Below are 11,737 nucleotides of genomic sequence, written 5' to 3' on the forward strand. Positions count from 1 at the left end.
CACATTTTCCTGAAAACAAAGTTATGTAAGGAGACTGTGATCATGTTTATATGTGTTACTACCACTTTTGACCGAAGTGAAATATTTATTTAGGATTTCATTTTTACAGACTAAAATAAAAATAGAATATCTCAATTTCTAATGTATCTGGAATCAGTTATTTTAGTCACATTTTGCTTAAAATCAGTATATGGAAAATTGTAACTGTAAAAGTGAAATGGTACCTACTACCAGCAGTTAATGGGTTACATTGGGTGATGACCTGAAGAGAAGAGATATGTATCCTAGCCTCCTAGCTTCTACTGAGCTATGATTATCTTAGTGTCTAAATAGGGTAATTAAAACAAAACAACTCTGGGAGGTTGTAATATTTTGTTGATGACACCTTAGATACAATAGTTGCCAAAAGCAAACAACACATAACTATTGATATTAATTTCATACAACAGAATGGGCATGGGTTACACATGAAAGAAAAGTCATTGACCTCAAAGTGAATTATTGTCAGATTTATTGTGGGTTTTCTGTAGGCCTTCTGAGACAGACCTGTAGTTTACTTTAGTAACATAAATTCCAGTGCAAATCAAATGTTTGTGGATTAATGTCGACAACAAAAGTTTAAGTGGAACAACTGTAATACAGTGGAAGTGACTACAGACCTACTAGAAACACCTCTCAGGGGAGTGGAAACTGAAGCCTCAGCTGTTGAGAGAACTCAGGGAGAACTCTTGGGAGAACTCTGCCAGCTAAGGTTTGCAGGCCAGCAGACAGTAATACCTAACGGACAGGACAACTTCTACGTCTGGAGACGTTACCCCGATCGCCTTCAGCAACCTTGACATAATCACATAGATACGAAAAGAGAGAAAGGGTCAGACCTGACACACATCTGATTCAGTCAATTCATTCATTCTTAGTTTGCTTGCACGTTCACAATGGAAATTTGGGTTTTGAATGTTGTCATGGTGTCTGTGAAGGACACTTCAAATACATACTTTACTGTATTTTCATTCTGATGGTACTCAGACCAGCATAGTTTATGACATACTTGTAACACAGGTATGCTGTGTGGCTTAATTTTGCCCAATACTGGCCATTTAAAGATCAATACCTCCTTGCTACAGACATTTCCCAAAGCTGTATGAGATCAGAGTAGTTACATCTCAGTTGGGTATCAAAGTGAGGTCTTCACCCCCTAGTATTGTTAATTGTAAACCAAATGGTCACTAATTAATAATTATTGGATTATGTTCTCACCTCTCAGTTATGTCCTGGGAAAGTTTTCTGGCCTTCTCAGGGTCTTTGCGTAGTAAAGCTTGGTAGTTGGAAAATGACTCCATCATTCCAATATAGCTGGACAGGGGAATAGACTTTCTCACCCATAGATTTTCATGCCTGTGAAAAACCAAGGAGAGACATTATTATCATTGTTTAGCCTACCGTACTGTATAACTGTTTAGCCTGCCGTACCGTATAACTGTAGCCTACCGTATCGTAAAACTGTTTAGCCTACCGTACCATATAACTGTTTAGCCTGCCGTACCATATCTGTTTAGCCTACCGTACAGTATAACTGTTTAGCCTACCATACCATATAACTGTTTATGTATAATGCATAATGAACGAGAGGGGCACTCGGAGAGAACAGACCTCCGCCAAGGTCAAATGCCCTATCTCTCAATGGTAACAAAAGCGAAACATAATTCTCGGATCTGCCCTGTAATTTGGATTTTGGAAACCAAAATTGAATTGGGTGTCACTTGGCCCATGCTACAACCCTCAACCAAGTTTCAAGTTTCAATTGGCCAGGTAGTTTTTGCATAATCCTGCTGACAAACAGATACAGAAAAACAGCAATGAAAACACCACCTCCTTAAAGGAAGTTAGGACAGGATAATGTAATTAGAAAATCCCAATCCCAATTTGAATTGCAATGGTCCAGAAATCTCACCATTCTTTGGTAGGATATTCAAGTGCACCATAGGTTTTCTTGTAAAGGTCAAGAGAGCTAGCACCCAGGTAAGGATTTCGGTGTGGCAGAAGGGCAGCATATAGCTGTTGGAATACAAATGAAATATGAACTCATACAGTCGTTTATCATAGTTTTAACATTTTTCTATAGCAATCTATGAATGTGATCTCATTGTTCCATGGATGTTACTGAAGCGAATGCTACATTTTAGAATTGGTCCTGGCAATCATCTTAGTGAATACCGTTGATTATTACTGATTGACTAATTAAGTGCAGCTCATCAGACCTCCTTGCAGATTTGATTGAGAGCCTCTGAGCAGTCTCCATAGCTGAGCTCCATGTCCATGGTGTAGTTGAGGAGGGCAAGACATCCTTGTGGCTTCAGTATTCTGTCTACTTCTTTGAGGAAACGTGGATGGTCAAACCAGTGAAACGCAGACATGCTCGTCACAAGGTCCACCTTGCCATTTTCCAAAGGAAGCTGTTCAGCAGGGCATTCTCTGTGTACATGGAAGAAAGAGAGGCAACAGATAAGTCCTTGATATGTTGAATTTGGATCATGATGAACATGGTCTTAATGATCATGATGAACATGGTCTTAATGTCTTGTGAGATAAACAAAATCACAATGGCTATACAAAAAACAATATACAATAACCTTCACAGCAGGGAAAAACTGAAAACAATATATGTAGATTTACTTTCATCCATAACATGCATTTTTCTACAATATCGTATACAGTGATGCATGCAAACAGACTTCCAGTGTGCCAGTGGTGGCCATTCCACAACGTATTTCAAATGTCACTGTCACACTCACTCTCTTTGACTAATGTTTGTGTTGAACTATACGTGCTCCGTTTCCTTGTAGATTTTACAACCTATAGTTGTGCACATATTGTTGAATCTACACATTTTTATACTTATTTCATAATAACTATTTCAATACCTCCTCAATCTTAACTTGATTGGACCACCAGTATAATACCCTAGGACAGTGGTCACCAAACTTTTTTGGCCAAAGATCACAAACTCTGCCTTGCTGACAGGCAAGATCTACCTATTGAGGCGTTGAGAGAAAAACTTTGGTCCAGCTTTCAAGTTGATGTGACCAAGAACACACTAAATCACTTAATTTCAGTGCAACATAAAAAGGAAAATATTTGTTAACCGCACTCAATATGAACAAGAAAAAACACATTTGCAATGCAGGCTGGATATGAACTGCTTTATTTATCAACTGAAGTTACAACACAACACTGACCATCTTTGTTTTCAGATCATTTGACAGTTGTTTTGAGGCCCCCATGTTGCCACTCTTCAGAGGAGAATCAAGGAGAAGCACATCTTGCAATTGGCTACCTTAGATAGTTTTTCTAATGATTGAATGCACCTTTCTATGGAATTGAAGGCTTAACAAGCTAATCAGACTAATTATGTGTTGCAATTATTCAGTATTGAGTAGTTACAGGTATTCAAATCATGAAAATGATTAGGGTGCCTAAATATTTGCAGAGCCTATTTTTCACATTTGATTTAATTTCAAATACTGCTACACTAAATTTCTTTGTCTGGAAAACACCCCAGTACTCAGTGTTAAATAGAAAATGAATAATATCCCACTGTGATCTTTTTTTGGTGAAGACAGAGTAAATTATCATGCAGCCTCAGAGGGTGCCAAAACTTTTAATACGACAGCGTGCATATTAATATTTCGAAAACCAACACGGTAATTGGAATGAAGTGGGAGTGGCCGATAACTAACATAAGCTCAAACGTACTCATGTAACGTCACCTTTAACATTAATATTAATATTTAGAAACACGTTGCAGTGTTAAACGAGTCGTAGAAGCTAAAATAGACAAATATCTGTCTCGAAAACCAGATAATACATAACGTTAATCTATAAATAGACTTAGGATATCGGTTTATTTAACAAACTGGCCGATAACCAAGATAACAACGACATCCAAGAGAGCTCGAGGATTTTATGCACGCGAGTTGAGCCTAGTTGCGAGCTGTCAGACGAGCTGTCAGAATGTTGGAAATCTCTCTACATTGCTCAGACATTCTGCAACTTTACCCTATCCGACTGAACATGTTGAACTCTTCCGACAGTACCCGACAATGACCAACAAACACCAACTGCTGGCGCACACTGACCCAACTGTTGGTGTTTGTTGGCGTTTGTTGGAGAATGTTGGCGTTTGTCAGGGCAGTGTCCAAGCTGCTTTAGAAGGGGCATTTAGTGGGAAGGCCTGAATTTGTGAGAAATCGTTGGTGATTACGTTCATATCAACTCTACGGACATCCTCGGATTTAAATAGCTGGCGTTCATGAATCAGGCGGAGATCTTTTCTGACGTTGGTCTTCCGAAGACTGTTAGAAAACATTTCAGAAGACACTTCAATTATTATTATTTTTTTTTTCTGTATTTAAAAAAAATAATAATTTGGAGATCGACAGGGAAGGTCTTCGAGATCGACACGTCGATCGCGATCGACAGGTTGTCGACCTCTGCCCTAGGATATTATAGATGTGCTTTTTAGTATTTTCACATGACAGATTTTGCGGTGTTGCTTCAGTTCTTGATTTGTTGTTTCAGGTGTTGTTTGCACATGTTTACATTTTTCAGGACAAGAAAAATGTAAACAAATGCAGCAAATGCAGTATACACAATTTGCAAAGAAATATTGGAGAAAGTGAATTTTTATGCTCTTTGGATACGAACATTGTCGTGAGTCGTAAAAAAAAAAGAAACCATTTATTGCCCCTTTAAGACCTAACAATATACTCTATCCATCACGGTTGGAATAGGAATGAACAAAACATTCGCACAGCTCTTTGAGTTAACCCCACCCCCTACTTGTTTTCCGTTACAGCACAGTTATGTACTACATAATAGTATGTCATATAGTACATATAGGGTTCTGTCGTATATAAGTTATTTTAAGTGATAACACAATAGGCTTACAAGTCACAGTTCTCTCTCCCATGGTTTTCAGTTACTGACCTATAGGTGATATTCTGGGCTATGGAATGCTGCAGGGCCATTTCCAGCTGGGCTGGACTGACGTCGGTCCCCACAACTTTGGAGAAATATGGGCCAAGGAGCACGGTGCCCTGCCCTGTTCCACAACCTACATCCACAGCCAGGTCAAAGGGTCGACTCCTCTGCAGAACCACAAGTATTTACATGCATGTGACTTATGAACAGCATACTTAAAATGTTTAGACTCTTTTAAGACTTATTGGTGCAAATTTCTTCTTAACATCTTAAGTGACTGAGACAGAACTGCTATGCCATATGCTCTCTATATGGTATTCCTACGCCACAATGTCCTCTTTTCAGTTAGTGATAGCAATGTTACTCACATGTTTTTCCAGAAAGTTTAAAATCTTGTTGATGATCTCTTCTGAGGGGGAGATCCTGTACTTCCAGTAGTAGAGAGCATGCTCTTTCCCTTCAAACAGACGGACACTCATCCCAACACAGAATTCCAACCCAGAAAACAAACAAACAAAAAGAAATACACAACAGTAAGATAACGGGGCAGATGAAGTTCCCGCAACGATGAAACCAAAGTACGTTTTGGACGGAGAGAAGGAAGAAGGAAAAAAAAACTCTGGTCAAGTGACTGCGGTTGAGTCCAAGGGTGAATGTTCAAACCTCTCTCCTCGCACCAGTGTTCAAAATGTGCTTCGGTTTGGGGCAGCTGATGTTTTACAAAGCTGGAGTTTTAAACCTCCCCTCACCACAGGAGACAAGAATCTATAGAGAGAAAAAAAGGTCCAAGTATGAATGAGCTTTGATCTGGTGCCTCACATTCCTTGTTAGTCTGTGTGTGTGTGATCGGTATGTTAACGAGGTGGTTTGGGGAGAACTCATTGGATTGGAAAAAAAAGACAAAATTTCCCCTGAGGGCCAATCAGCAGGCTATCTGGGGTGGGAGAGGATATGGAGTGTGACCATCCAAAAAACATAAAATGTACATATCATGTAGATATTTATGTCATTTTTGACGAAAATACTGTTGGTCTGCTAAAATGTTAATGCTTCAACTTAACCTCCACTGTCAGATAAAGAGGCAAATACATAGGCCTACAGGCAGAAAAGAAGCCGGAGGTGGTTGTACTGTCTAAATGATTTATTTAACAATCATACTACTTGTAAAAATGGGGGAAAGATAATATAAGACTGAACGCTTTCTCCAGTGTTGACCTGTATGATAAGGGTCTGAGGCAGGATGATGACTGTACATTTCAAGCCAGATTGACAAAGACACTAGTGTACTAAAAGATAAATACTACTTATAGTTTGATATTATGATTTGAATGTTTTCTGCTTTACCTTTTTGCTTTTCTGCTTAATCTGAAAATGTTTACATCTTTGTAGTTTGTTTCAATTATATTAACTCTAAAGAGCTTAGGGCTTATGTCTAACCTTGGTCTGGCACATGATGACTCAGTAACTGATGTTCCTTTTTCTCTGAATCATTGATTGACCAGATGTGTTAAACATAACCTGTTTGTAAGTAAAGAATCCAGAGTTTGCCAAAGGCGAGCAAAAAATCAAATAAATAAAAACATGGTCCTATAGAAATCATATCCTATGATGAAGCCTGAATACATCTCTACAGCGCTGAAGGCTGCAATAGTTTTCCATCTCTGTATAATGCTCTTTGGACAGTAACATGCTTATCAGTGGGGAATAGATGCAGACACATTACGATTCTGGTGACATATGTACTTAATGGAGTTTCTGGACAAGGACAAAACATAAACTCTGACACAGAAAGTGTTCATGTAAAGTTTATTTTAAAATGTTTAAGAGAGCTATAGTTGTTGCAGTAGAAATCTACAAAAAACGGTCAATTGATGTTGAACACACAATTACACACCGATTTTGCCATATACAAACTATATATTTTCATCTATTCTTCTAACTATATATTCAAAGGGCATCTTCCCAGAACATTAGGTATGAGTTATAGCTAAAAAGTGAATAACTTGGTTGCACCCTTTGTGGAAATAGAAAGTGAAGCCCCAGCTGCTGAGGTCTCGGCGCCTCTGCCAGCTAAGGTTTGCAGGCCAGCAGACAGTAATACTTAACAGACATGACGACTTCCACTTCGGGAGACGTCACCCCCATGGCCTTCAATAATCTTCAGACAATCAAAGAAATATCAACAGTTAGAAGAGAAAACATAAGAATTTTTGTAGAATCTCATGACATGAATTAGAAGTCTACCGTTCCACTTACATTTGGTTATAATAGCTAAAGATGCATTTAGTGAATCACAGACATTGTGTCTACCTCTCAGTGATGTCCCTAGAGAGATTCCTGGCCTTCTCTGGATCTTCACGTAACTGTGTCTGGTAGTTGGAGAATGACTCTATCATTCCTATATAATTTGCCAAGGGCATTGGCTTTCTCACCCATAGATTTTCATGCCTGACGAGAACAAATAAAACAGTGTTGGCACCACTAACGCATTAACCTACCACACAGTTTACGTAGGCAGAATATTTGCAGATCTGACGGCAGGAGGTCAAACTAAGGGTATTATTGACAGTTCTAGCATGGTTGACTGGAATCCCCATTCATGTTAAAAAAGCATTGAGTTCTGCCATGGTTAACTGGCCAGAGCCCATTGCTCTATGTTTTACTGTTGAGTGAATGTACGCATTCCACCAGTTGTATTGTTGTTTCCCTGATACAGATTCTGAATCTGGCTAAGAATTCTGGAACCAGCGATTAAAATATCAATGGAAGAGTTATAACAGCCTGACAGACTATCTCCTTTACTTCCTGTGTTAAAAAACGATTGGTTATTATTAATTAGTTACAAAAGTAAGCTCCCTGGAATTTATAATTAAATGTGACAGCTGCTCTTGTCGATACTATACATTGAAGTCTTTCCACTCCTTGAATGGGTATTCAAGTGAGTCAAAGGTTTTCTTGTAAAGGTCAAGAGGGTTACTGGACAGGTAAGGATTGTAGTAGGGTTGCAGAGACACATATGAAGTCAATCAAACAATTTCAATCAGGCAATAATGATTATTGAAACATATAGTGTAAGTGATCTGTTCATTTGACCAATGTTACTTGTGAGTATACCGTGTTTGTATGTGCAGTGCACATATGTTCTATGCTCCTTTCATCACCCTGTACTCGCACTATAACATGCGTGTTAGTTTATAAAATACAGGTGCATATGCTGTATAATGGTCAAACCAGTGAAACGCAGTCATGGTTGTGACCAGGTCTACAGAGTCATCTGCAAAAGGAAGTGCTTCAGCTGGGCATTCCCTATGCACACACAAAGAACAAACATGTTAGTCTTCATTATCATGGATCATTTTGACAAATAGTGTTATAAGTATCATGATTTTGTGAGAGCACAACAGGCATGGCAATAGGCAATTGTTACTGACCTATAGGTGACATTTGGGGCCGTGGAATATTGAAGTGCCATTTTTACCTGGGATAGACTCACATCAGTCCCCACAACTTTGGAGAAATATGGGTCAAGGAGCACGGTGCCCTGCCTGTGGTATATCTTACAATCCACTAGGGGCGCTACACTAGGATAATGAGATACCTGAGGAAATGTATGTGAGATGATTTGATGAAGAAGTGAAGTAAAGTATAGTTCTACACTACGTCTGCTCCGTTGCTTGCTTTTACCCTAATATACAACACTGCCCTACATCCACAGCCAGGTCAAAGGGTCGACTCCTCTGAAGAACCACAAGTATTTACATATGCATGTCACCTGGGACATTTCCTCTAAATGTAAGCATACAATAACTGACCATCTGCTCCGCACTTTTTAACGTCTTAAATGGTTGATAAAAAGCTGGATTTTGCAGAATGAGTCCATGCTCTCATGACCGAAGAAGACCCTGGGTAACCGGTGTCTCTTAACAAAAAATTCACGTAGACCTACTTGATATCTTAATGCACACTATTTGCCCCTTAACGTTTTAATTGACTAAATCTGTACAAAAGGCTCACTCAGTACGAACAGCGTCCATATAATTACTTACTCGTTGTTCTACGAAGCACAAAACCTTTTCGATTACCACTTTGGAGGGAGATTTTCTGTACTTCCAGTAGTAGAGAGCATGCTCTTTTCCTTTAAATAAACGGACGCGCATCCTTGTCCGAAAATATAACCCCACACATTAAAACAGTAAGACAAGGCCGTTTTGTAAGGATACACAGAGAAAGTCCAGTCAGGTGACACAACTGGAATAGATCCAAGGGTGTAAGTCTGAACCAGACAGCATTGAGGCGGAGTTTGTATTTGAAATCTTTGACCGTTTACGCTGAACAATATTCGCAACAATATGTCGCAATTCAAAGTCGGCGAACTTATTGCATTTACCACACAACACTTGAAACAGGGGCGGCGCCAGGGGGGGGGGCTAGGGGGTGCTATAGCTCCCCCTGGATTAGCCATAGCACCCCCATAGCACCCCCAAGAAAATAATGGTTTATTTAATATTGTTATTTAATTTAATTCTGCGTTCTCAATTTAATTTATTGTGTGATAATAATATTTCAATCACAAAAGAAAATAATAACAGATTGAAATGAACAGATTGTTCACGTAGCATGACACAGACACGTCGCACTCGCATGCGTGAAGTCGTGAACGTTGACGTTTCCTGACGATTGAAGGAGAAAGAGAGCTAGTGCACTGTCAAAGTCGTTGTTGAAGTATCAACAAATTCACAATAATGGATCGGTTTTTGATACCCACAATTCCACGAGTAGAAGAATCATGTGACGTTGAAGAAGAAGAAGAAATGCAAGGGGTATCTGAATCTGATTTAGAAGAAGAGGAACGTAGTGGTCAAAGAGATCAACCCTACACCTCTACTGAGGGTGCTAGCCATGCTACACCTGGTCTGCTGGCTTGGCCGGATTTTGGTTTTGCTTATGGCTTTTCCAGCATAGTTTTGTTTGCATTTTTGCCTGTTCTTTAAGAGTTTTATTGTACAATGATACAGTGATCTAGCTCTGATTATTGTGGTTTTGAGTGCCTACCGTTTTGTTTCATTCACTTTTAAAAGGGGCCTGCATCTTTACACCGTTTAAGATTTAAGGTGGAACGGTCTTGTTAGATGTGTAACATTAACGAATGCGGTCTCTTTTTGGGATTTTTCTGGCTCCGCCTTAAAAAATCAGATTCTAGCCTAGGACGAGCAGTCAGTCTGTGCTAGCCAGGTATACATAAGCTTCTATGTTTTTATTGATTGTGACCTGAAATAATATACCTTTTGAAAGCATTTCTGACTCTTTGACTGTTTTAGTTAATTCTATCTGCTATTCTAATTTGCCCTCTTTAGTTTAGAATGTATTGAACTATTTATGTTTAGTTTAATTTGTCAGACATGGTAGTGGTGACCTGGTGGTCATCTGGCGCCAACTTTAACCCCCACTGAAGTAAGTGAAGTATTTGGGATTGCGTTATCTATAACATGCTGCATGCATTTTGTCAGTGACCGTCGCAGAGGAACACGGCTATGTGCGCGTCCGTCGGAAGCAGCCTAATGATAATAATAATACGATCGATTAGTAAGGCGCTTTTCATGGACTACAAAGACGCTTCAGAGAGCAAACATGTAAACAGATATGACGATATGGTGGGGAGGTGTTGTAGTAGAGAACCATGTGACACATATACTATCACCCTAATTTCATAGCACCCTCGGTAAAACGCCGAGCACCCCCATAGCACCTGCAGAAAAATATCTCTGGCGCCGCCACTGACTTGAAAAGTACAGAACATAACATATTAGCAAGATTGAGGTCTGAAGTCAAATTTTCTTTTTACACCTTTTTTTTTTTTATCCCATACAGAAGGGCAGAGATAAGTGACGGCTAGAGATGGTCACCTCCAAATCTGATGGCCTCGGCAATGCTTTTGGATTTAACACGTAGAGATTTTTTTATTTTCTGCTTGGCAGGCTTATAAGATATAGGAAGAAAGAAGGCGAGAAATCCATTAAAGACAGTCTTTGTAAAGATGCCACCCTAAATAGAATTACAGTCAGTTCTGATCAGCAGATGGCAGTAGCCTATCTGAATTGTAAGTGACTTCTCAGTACTGCATTACAAGTAGGCTACCACTTTATACCACCATGCTTTCTGTACAGTAATATACAGTAGGCTCTTACATACAGTCAACACGGGGTAAATTTGTCTTAAGCTTATCATGTTATGACATGACTCACAATGAGGTATACAAAATGAGTTGTTTACACAAAGTTCATTGTTACAGAGAGAGAGGGAGAAAGGAGGTCATCAGATGTTTTTTTAGGCTACCCTGAAAGGAGAACCTTTAACATATTTAATTATTTAGATGTAGATGGTGGTTGTAGTTGGATGTCAGAATTACCCAGATTAAATATAGATTCCTACAGTTCTCTGTTTCATGTAGAAGTGTAATAAGATTGTTTGCACATTTTTCCCGAACCATTACTGTCTTTTGACATATTTGCTTTCAAAAGATGATGGTAGTACAATTGGGACCATGGTAGCCTTTAGGGGTGGGAATTGCCACAGAGGGGACGATACAGTACTATCATGAAATTTGGGCCATGATACAATATTATTGTGATCCTTTACATTTTACAATTCAGGTTTTGCAATACATTTATTTCTCCCATATATTTACATTTTGTATACTGAGATTCTCTGCAGCCATCTCGGCACGGTAAATTTGTTCTCAATGCTGACCCTTCGGTTT

At 39.1% G+C, this 11,737-nt stretch overlaps 1 protein-coding gene across 1 annotated transcript; it reads right to left on the reverse strand.

Moving 5' to 3' along the window:
- Positions 1 to 494: 494 nt before the first annotated feature.
- Positions 495 to 5,845, reverse strand: LOC105907293 (putative methyltransferase DDB_G0268948). The gene is made up of 6 exons (XM_012835592.3): positions 5,349 to 5,845; positions 4,987 to 5,147; positions 2,259 to 2,472; positions 1,952 to 2,055; positions 1,258 to 1,395; positions 495 to 834 (listed from the first exon to the last, which is right to left on the reverse strand). The coding sequence occupies exons 1-6, from the start codon at positions 5,457 to 5,459 to the stop codon at positions 747 to 749; spliced, it is 816 nt and encodes a 271-aa protein (XP_012691046.1). The 5' UTR covers positions 5,460 to 5,845; the 3' UTR covers positions 495 to 746.
- Positions 5,846 to 11,737: the final 5,892 nt, after the last annotated feature.

This window comes from Clupea harengus, chromosome 15, assembly GCF_900700415.2.
Source record: "Clupea harengus chromosome 15, Ch_v2.0.2, whole genome shotgun sequence".
Taxonomy (NCBI): Eukaryota; Metazoa; Chordata; class Actinopteri; order Clupeiformes; family Clupeidae; genus Clupea; species Clupea harengus.

Coding starts and splice junctions, on each gene's coding strand:
- LOC105907293 (XM_012835592.3), bottom strand. CDS start 5,459: ATGAGTGTCCGTCTGTTTGAAGGGAAAGAGCATGCTCTCTACTACTGG. Junction 2,056..2,258: donor TCAATCAAATCTGCAAGGAG/GTCTGATGAGCT, acceptor GTATTCCAACAG/CTATATGCTGCCCTTCTGCC. Junction 835..1,257: donor TCCCAGGACATAACTGAGAG/GTGAGAACATAA, acceptor GATTATGTCAAG/GTTGCTGAAGGCGATCGGGG.